The following is a 10,176-nucleotide window of genomic DNA, read 5'->3' as shown; positions in this document are numbered from 1 at the left end:
AATTGGTCATTACAAGCGTCACTACGACACGCGTTCTACCAGTGTTACTGTTAATGCTGGCGCTACCGCTAAGTATCACAGTTAGAACCTATAACCTAATATTTGTCTAGCGCCTAATCTAGTGTGAAAGATCTAAGTCAAAGAGACGGCCTGCTTGCTAGCTCCCTCTAGTGAGAGTAACAAGTATCAGCCCACCCAGTGGACGTGTTTAAGCTGAAAATATTATAGATACGAGAGTAACAACGACAATTCTAGTACGTTACCCTAAATCAACGAAGATAACGACTACCGCCGTCGCCGTCGCCGTCGCCGCTACTGGTATTCCATAAGTGGTATCGCTGTGATTACGATTGAGGTTATCCAGTGCGGTTCGCGTCACTGACACACGTAACCATATTAACTGCCTGCCTGCTTTCGCGCGCGTTTCTCGTGCTGCTGCTGTTCAGCTTGAAGAACAGGTGCGATATGAACAGTTGCTGTATGTGCATTTGGCCTCCTCGACTCGAAGACCATTGTTGATCATTGGCTTTCGTAAGGCCACACTTCGAAACCGGCTCCATAAGATTTACGTCATTATCATCGTCGTCGTCGTCGTCGTCATCGTCATCATCATCATCATCATCATCATCATCACCGTGGCCGTAGATCTGCGATAATAGCAGAAGTCGCTTATTATCGTCAGCGTTTTTTCGGCTGCTACCGAGCGTATGTTATAGAAGCAGCAGTAAGCTTGCCGTCAACTTACCTTCGTCCCTAGCTGTAATAACTGTATATCTGCATGTGTATGTGTGTGTGTGTGTTTAAGTGTAAGTGGAAGATCAACGCAAGAGTGGTCTATTGAAGCTAAAGACAGCTTCGATCTTGAGCTTGTCGAATAGATAGTCGACGCATTTCCCTCCGGCGAAAAAGAGGGGCGCCGCTGCCGACGAAGGAAATACCTTAACGCTAACAACAATAATAAATACATTAAATTCACAAGTATTGAATTAGTGAAATGTGTAAGGGTAAAATATAAAGCGAGCTGAAGGGGAAAACCATCGATTATCTCGGCATCGACGCTACCGTCAGAATCGCTGCTAGGACAGCCCCGAGCTGCAACTACAAACAACCGCTACAGTCTGAGCCCCTCAGTAGACGCCGCCGCCACCATCGTACAACAACAAAGCGGTGACGGTAACGGTATCAACACGGCGGCAGTGACATCATGAGCAATATGTCATCGTATTACGATTACTATCAAACAGCGGCGACCCAACAGCCCCGCCGATTCGACCCAAACCCTAAGGATGTCAACTATCGTTGTTACATGAACTACCAAAAGTTTGACACCCAGCCGGTTGCAGTAGGTGTGAACGCATATGGCCCAACATCTGCTGGTGGCCCCGGCGACTATATGGGTCACAGTGGCACGTCCGCCAATGTGATGGGTCTGGGTGGGCCATCATCGTGCGAACCTGGCGGCGTGGTGTCATCTATTCCCTACCCGGGGCATAGTCACAGTCCTGTCATGCCAACTCCCTCATGTGGTGGGGGTGGTCAGCTGACTGGCAGCGGAAGCGGTGGGGGCATTCCGCCGCAACAGCAGCAGCAGCAGCAGCAGCAGCAACAGGCGGTATGCAATCCCGCCGCGATCGTCGGCGGCACCGAGGACGCCTTGTCAAACTCGAGCGAAGACCTATGTTGTGGTGGTGGAAATGGCGGTGGTGGTAGCAGTGATCTGTCAGCGTCCTCTCAGCATACGCCCCCACTGTCGCAGACGTCCGCGGCGTCGGCCGGATACGGGCCGCTTTCGACGGCGTCGATTTGCACAATGACGCCGAGCGTTGTTCCACCAGCAAACGTCAATGCAAGCATCTCGTCGGTCGCAACACACGAGGATCGAACCTGCAGCTCGCTAAGCCCGGGCAGCCCGTACTATCCGACCGCGGCCCCCAATGAGTGGGAAAGGTAGGCAGTCAATGCAACAGCAAGAACCAACCAGAGCAAGATAATATTGAAGTGTCATTTTACTAGTTTTTATTATTACTCCTATTATTATGAATATTATGGTGATGATTATCGTAAGAATACGAAGGAGTTATGGGCCGATTGGCGTATAGGTGTAGCCACGTGGGCTTCACGTCAATAATGCCAGCGGTACATCCAACATTCTCCGGTTAAGAGGTAGACGGGCGATTTATTCTTGCGTCAAGGAGTTCCGTCTTCGTGCACATGGTCGAGACGAAGAGTGTTTGCTATAGTTTTGTATAGTGGTCCGTTAATTAAGGAGACGAACTAGGAAAGTAACGAGTGTGGAGGAGCAGATGATTTTCATTTTGTTTCGTGAATTGTTTACCGGTTCAATAAAGGCTATGGCAATATTTTTTCCCTCACAGCACAGATTATCAAATGTAGTCGCTTAAAAAAGTCCGTGAAAAAAACAAAAGATTAATTATGCGTCTAGACACCCCCTGCCACTATCGGTGACAACAATGTTAACCGAAAAATGTGTAGTTGAGCGGTTTCGAACCCCCCTAAACATCTCGATGATGACCATGGAGGTACTTTCGGCTCTTCTAGCTTGCAGCCACATCATAAAGGCTCGAAAGCTGACAGTTTAAGTAGCTACTTTGAGTGATTTATACGAGTACTGACTGGACTGAATAAGAGGAGTCAAGTGTTTAAAAAAGGTTATTACAAAATATGCCTGTTCACTTTAGGCGGTTTTTCCAGCCTTCTGTTTATTATGGGGTAAGGATTTAGCGAGTCGATATTGTCGTGTTAACAGAGTAGACCTGCAAGGCCATCAAGAAGCGGAAAAGAAGGATTTCGCACTAGAATGTTTGAACCTGTACCCGGAATGGGCATTCACGATAGGTTTTGGTAGTGGGTGACACCTTTGTTGTCTTGAAGTGCACCTGTCTCTCGTTTAATGACCGATCGGAAGGTAGACATTTTACTTGGCAGGCAGATTCAAACTAGCGGTTTGAAGCCGGCTAGTAAAGACGCGTCTGTGTTTATTAATCAGTGTCAAATCGTATTTAGATATAGTTTAGTAGTTGAGTAATTACAGTAATGATATGTTAATGGCTGTCACCAGATTTCCTTCACCAATAAAAATCATTGCTATCATTTCTCATAAGCTTAAATCTCGACCATACGATGCGTAAATAAATGTATCTCGTCAAAATACGTTCATTTGTAATTGTCCTTTGTCTACTATAACTTTACGCTTACCTAATGTCGTGCATCTACTATCACAGTATCGTTTTGAGATGCCAATTCTGTTTATTTTTATTGCTCTCTATGCTAGTCCAATCTGTGACCAAAATAAAAGGGTAATAATAAACCCTTTATATATATATATATATATATATTTTATAAATAGATTTCGGACTAAGATGTTAGGGGATCAAGTATGTTATGCGGTTTGCAATAACGCTGCCAGACGTCTTACGTACCACACGTAAATGCATCCTAACTACTGATGTTTATAGTGTGGCACAATAGTATCACACAAGATGTCTATGGAGAATGCTTGACATCTGATGTTGTGACTATGTGAATAGAGATGACAAACTGCCTTCGTTATTCCATTTTGGCAAAATCTTACGCAATATGGTTGCAGACATGCGTCGGCTGCTATGGGATACGCGCAGTTAGTTCCCTCGGGCGAGGAATGAGTTCTGTTATGAGATGGGAGGCTGGGGAGTCGGGGGTCGTTATCCTTAACAAACGACACTGCACTCTGGGGAGCCCTGGCTACTGACTGTCGAGACGACGTTCGTGCAGGGGAAGCTGCACTTTTTGTGTCTCTTACTACCAATCGACAGACAGGACGGAACGATGCAAGCGTCTTGGAATGGGGCAATTGTCTCCTGAGGTGCTCATCTAATGAGCCCTTTTACACGCCAAATATTTTGACCATGCCCTAAAAACAGAAGCATGACCGATTCGTATTCCGGCGTCTACAAGAATTATCGAACAAACTTCATTTACATGATAGAGTAACAAATAGTACTCTTAGCCCACCAATGTGTTCGTTCATCTGTGTGCCTATGGAGACTCGTATACCCGTATTCTCGTTACGGTTATTGAAATACACAGTCAATTGTTAGTGTCACAGACCGTTATAAGTTTTTATTTAAGTTTCGGCCATTTAGTTTATTTTTCTACAAAGTTAACTGTAGTTAATACTCTATTTAGGATTTACACAGGAAATCGTTTTGTTTAGGCGAGTAGAGCGCTTATTGCTGACACATTTAAATTTTCCAGTTAAGATACAGATGTTACAGAAGTTTGTAGGGCAGACGGTTTGCGGCTTTTTATGTCACCCATATTTCGCTCCGGATAATATGCACCGTTTTGGAGAAAAGGGAAAAACTATAAAGGGGTTTCCGCCCTTTTGAAGGACCTCCTAGCCGATGTGCGTTTTCTTTCCTGCATAACTATACACGTAAACCATATATCCCTCATAATTTGGAGTGAATGGAAAACAAGTCTAACAAAGCCACGTTCAATCATTTCTGGCTGTGCAAAATCTAAAAAAAAATAGCACGTTCATAATGAAATATTTAACATTATTATGCTATTTCGTCAAAGAAGCTTCTCACTGCAGCTAGCGGCGGCGATGAATACACGTAAACGATCAACGAAAAACAGTAGTATCGGTATGATCTTGACACATAGGGTACCTTGAATCGTATAAAATGTGGGCGCGTTCTCCGTTTTTCCAAACATGTCCATACATGTACCAATAAATATAGGGGTTAATTAAAAGGTAATCACGAATTTATGTATGTAGTTCACTTGGAGACAATGGATAAGGCATTTTACTCATCGAAGAAGTATAGTAAATTGACGAGCTTGCCCGGCAGCTGTGGCACGACCGTACACCCCAGATACGCTTCCATACTTCCGCGTATACATCGACCTTTGCCAAATGGTTACGTTTGGTAAATGTGGGCTCTTGAATGAAATACAGTATTTTTTTCTTGCGTCGAGACTCTCTTCTTAAAATTGCCTATTTCTCGCTAAAAATAGGCAGTAGGAATCTCTACAGGCCGAGCTCCTACTAAGACAAAAACGAACACCGCTACGTATGAAATTGTTGATAAATTAATATATGATATTAATGAGTTATCCCTTGATTCGGCATTGAAGTCAACGGTGTAGCAGGAAAATGAAATTGAATAATAATAATTGATAAATAAAATTATGGAATGGGGTACGTGATATCGAAGTCAAAGCAAATTGGGTTTTCCCCATTTTACGCTGTGTATCCGTCACGTATATCTCACTGCGAACGTCTATCTGCGACCGTGAACAAATCGGTCTTGAGGATACTTTTGCCACGTCTGCTCAGGAGATTGGAGGCCAAGGTCAATCCAGCCGGCAGACAAATACGGTATCGATCGAATGCAGTTACAAGGATAATATAAGTACGGGTGCATAATTTCGTAGTAAACTACAGACGCTAAAAAACCCATTTCCAGCAGGGTAGGGAGTGTGTGTGGAAAGCACAATGGTAAAGCATTTAAAGCGCCTGATTAGCGGGTAGCAGTACAGACTGTGCAAATACAGATAAGAGACGGGGCATCATCGAATATTAGCACTAAGACAACTTGTAAGCTTCTTATGTTGAATTACGCTCTCTCTCTCCTAATGTTGTCCCTATTTTCTGATATCTTTTTTAAATTTCGCTTTTATTATCTTTATAGGACTAGTATCGTATATAGATAGTTCTACGTACAATGAAATTACTATGGAGCATGTATGTGTTCAACTACTGTGTGTTATTTGTAGTCTGTTACAATATATAATTAAACTAGATTTATCATATATTGCACCAAACAAGGTAATTCAGTCATATTTAAAAAAAAATCTGTGCGGCCTGAACGCAACTTCACACCTATACTGACCTTGGTATATGATATTTGTATTGCATAGTTTTTTCGGAAAAAACAATGAGCAATCATCAGTTGAAAAACGATTGAAGGACGCATGATAAAAACGATCAATTGGCGTTGGAACTTTAAACTGATGATAACTGAAGACTTACTATGTTCAGTTCCTGAGTGGAATTCGACCACTGGGCATCATAATCATTTAAAGTACTACTTCTGGGCCAAAAAATCCCGAGTTTTGCTCTGTGCCAACTAGATATTCGTGTATCGTACGAATGATAGTTCTCGTCTTTGCCGTGATCCTCACTGGACTCAAGACCCATATGACACTATTTTTCTAGTGGTGAGAACAGTTTTTTTCAACTCAATTCTAACAATAGACCCTCACACTATCCTTGTTTTTGCTCTCGAATCTTCTTGACCGCCTCAAAGCTTGTCTTTTAGGCATTTCCTAATGGTTACGTAAGTTAGACCTAGTGAATAGAGGCTAGAATCAAGATATCCATATATATATATATAGGTAACCATCTAAATCTCCTACAAATGTGGCGATATATGACGCAGTACATTTTTTGTAGTCAAAAACCTACGACCTGCCCTCCCAGACACTGACCCATAACCTAGTTCTTGAAACGAACCTTCTGCAGCATCAGCTGTGTATATTTAATCTCGTTGTTAACATAGAATATAATAATGCTCTTTGAAACTTCTTTTAATTTTCTAAGAAAAAAGGAAATGCGCTCAAAAATCGTTCGCTTCAAAGCATCTAAAATACAGAGCACAGCTTGAAGTGCTCTCCGAAATTTGGTTGGTGGGTAGAGACACAGACGGGCTAATGTAGGTTTAAGGGCCCGGTCACGCACTGAACTGTAGCCGGCAAAGTTCGACCCTTTTATCAGTACTTCCTGAATCAGTAGTATAATATCTGTCTATCGAAAAATGTATTTAACGAATATTGCATTCGACCAAAGGAAACTAAACCAATAATAAGTTAATTAGGCCCTTTAATATATGCGAACATTATTGTTTGTATAATTAGATATTAATTTTTTTCACATGTATGCCCATGTACTCGCACCTAATTATTGAAATGCTTGTTGTAAATGACTCCAATTATTCTGTTGCGTTCGTAAAGGCACTATTATATCGACCAGCGAAATAGTGCACCTCTCCTCTACTATCAGTAACCACGGCCGACGTTGCTTGTCCCAAGGATCGAAAGCATTCCGTAATCCAGCATAGTTGTATGCCCATTCAAAGGACGTTTCAAAGGACGATGGGTCTACCCCAGCCTGCTCGCACGCATTTCGCTTATTCTGAGACGCCGTTGGAAATCAGGGAATATAAGATGTAGGCTCGAGGACCTGCTTCGTTCCAGATATTGATCGTAGGTAGTAGGAATAAAAATGCTCGTCATTCACAAACATAAGAGATGAATAAGATGATGAATAGTACACTCGACTCGATAATGGGCTACGTCATCGCAGTGTATAAATTCTAATTTATTTTAAAAAACAAACGACACATTTTAGCATAAGGGAACGTATCTCCGTGTACGTAATACCCAAGACTCATGCCGCTTAAAGCCCTATAGCACCTCATACACAAACAGGTACGCCCAAAAATAGCGCTGGCAGTGTCTTCAATAACAAACGAGACAAGCTTGCATCGGCCCGATGCGACCAAGCGCTATCGAGACCTCGTCTCTTTCTTTGCTCTTATTCGGAATTTTTCAGGCTTGTCGCGGAACAGCTCTGCAGCTATTCCGGCCTGCTAGCGGCTTGGGTTTACGACACCCTATCGAGATGACCCCACGTGTTAGATCACACCGTTTTTGGATAGATGACGCCATTGTATAATAGATCACTGAGTCCGCTAAACAACCCTATACACCGTTACAGAAATTTTGAAAGCGTAGATTCCAATTATTTAACTAGCCGAGTTTTAATAATTGAAAAGCTTAGTTTTTTTTTCTCTTTATGCTGACGGTACGTCACCTTTTAGAAGGTAAACTACAAGTTGGATTTTCTACCACAATTACCATGGGCCAGTCAAAATGACTTCTTTAATGGGTCGTTTTTAAAAACACAAAAATTACAAAGAACAATTTGATAAGGTTTTTAGTTGTTTGTCACACGAACGGTTAGTATTCAGGCAATCTATGTGAATTTTTAAGGCAACTTTAATAACCTTTTATAGCTGTTATAGGATAGGTTATAAGAAGCCGATTATATTAAAAGAAAAAAAGACGTTTCTGAGCCTATTTAGAAAATATATAGAAATAATAATAATTTATTAGCAGTTACAATGTTGATACACTTTAAGTCGCTGCGAAAAAAAGTATCCCGATATCGTATTATACTGATAGGAGCAAATGTGGCGTAGAAATAGACTAACGTTTATAGGTGGCCCAATTGAGACCCGAAGTGGTCGGTACGCTGTTATTCAGAGGTCTACTGCATGGCTCAAAATGTCAGCGTATTAAATCCTATCTTCAAATAGGGAACAGTATTTTTTTTATAACGCTACTGCATTCTAGTTATGCATGCATTACTTTCAAAAAATAGAGAAAAACAAGTATTATACCATTACAAATTTCAGGTTCTGCACAAAAGCGACGGAAAAAGGCCCGAACTCTTCTTCGAATAGGTTCGGATTCTGAAACGCTTATTGGCCGAAATTAGTTTTGTGATAGTTAACAGGGAATACTTGCAAAGTGAGTTCCCTGACGCCCTGATTAGTTCTATATATATATATATATATATATATATATATATATATAGATGTATATATATATATATATGCGTTAAGAAGAAAAATTTGTTGTTTTATATAACTGTGTCTACGTGAATATGTATCGAACCGACGTTTGTGAGAAGAGAAATGTTTTTGTACAATTGAAACATGAACATAGAAGGAAATAAGAGAGACAAATCGGACATAAATTCACGGTTAGATGACCCAATCAATTCCAGCTTCGACTGTTTGCGTATCGTCGTTGATGGTATTAGGGAAAAATCATACGCGCACTTTTTTCGCGCTGTACAGTATATTTTTTTTAACTCTTATAGATGATAATCTTATTTATATTCTATAAAATCTACCCAACTGCAAACGTCTGTCGCTTTCACTTCATTCAACGTTATATTACCGCTATTTCCGTTGACTTGGCTAAACTATAGAAAAGATTTCTTCTGTCTACAATATAAAAATAACTAAATTAAAGGAAAATAATAAAAAAAAAATAGCGCAACATTATAGTTCACATACACGGTCTATTTGTTCATGATTAGTACTAGAAATAATTAAAAACTAGAAATAATAAGAACTTTTCTGTGCAATGGCTAGATCCAAAAAAGTTTGCAAAAACGTCAAAGCTGAAGTTTTCGTTCGGACGGATGAAACTGATTCCGGGGGATGTGCAGTTATGATAACTAACACAGTTACATCGTAATAGCTTTCAACAACCACGTAAGGGTATAACAAACAACAATGAACGATTATTGGTGATATGGCACTTCCCGCTCGTTTTTCATTCGTTGTATCTTTTAGTAACCAGCTATAAGGCGTTATTGATTTGACAAAAACGCTTGTTAATATTGACGCCAGTTCGCCATATTTGATATATATATATCGCGTACGTTGCTCTCTCTCTACAAGCCTTCCAGTTATAAAAGAGCAAGATATGTTTCGTATTCATTATCGGGATATGGTATTTCCACAGCCTGACCAAAACAGTCGGATCGTGTCAAATACAGGATTTTCTATATGAGGTTCCGATGGGGACAGTTCCTATATTCAGAGAGTCTTTCAATTCAGAGTCTTCTTCGTTCACGTTTTTAGATCACACCTATAACTCAAAACGATGATTAGCTAGCCTCACTGTTTATTTAATATTAGGCCACGTCGCAAAATGCTTCCTATTGCTTTTCCTATCTGGCCTAGTTCCTTCTGCGCATACTTGTGATATCTATTCAGAATATCTTTCGCTGTGTTTTACTAATCTACACATATAAAATGAGGGTAAGCGTCGAGGGCCAAGCACGAAGCAGGACAAACATCTATCGACTGTAAGGCTTCCACTACACATGAGGATTGATAGTTTCAACTTAGCCGGACAAATGCTATTCGGCCAGGGCCTATATTGATCTGAAGCCTATCGTAGTTGTACTCGTCCGACATGGTCGCTTTTGCTAAAATATCAGTCGAATCCTCAGTGGAAAAAGCCAGCACGCAACATTCACTGCTCGCACAGTTCGTTGCGGTAATACGGTCAGGGTCCCTTTGGTCG

General features: G+C 41.1%; 1 protein-coding gene across 1 annotated transcript in view; it reads left to right on the top strand.

Annotated features, from left to right (window-relative positions):
- Window positions 1-269: 269 nt before the first annotated feature.
- LOC111266921 (uncharacterized) overlaps window positions 270-10,176 on the top strand; it is a 32,557-nt gene continuing 22,650 nt past the window's right edge. The window contains exon 1 of the mRNA XM_022844768.2: window positions 270-1,947. Within this exon, the coding sequence (XP_022700503.1) occupies window positions 1,205-1,947 (743 nt within the window). The 5' untranslated portion in view covers window positions 270-1,204. The remainder of the gene's footprint in view (window positions 1,948-10,176) is intronic.

The sequence above is a fragment of the Varroa jacobsoni genome, unplaced genomic scaffold, assembly GCF_002532875.2.
Source record: "Varroa jacobsoni isolate VJ856 unplaced genomic scaffold, vjacob_1.0 scaffold_1129, whole genome shotgun sequence".
Lineage (NCBI taxonomy): Eukaryota > Metazoa > Arthropoda > Arachnida > Mesostigmata > Varroidae > Varroa > Varroa jacobsoni.
This window is presented reverse-complemented; position numbering and strand designations above follow the sequence as displayed.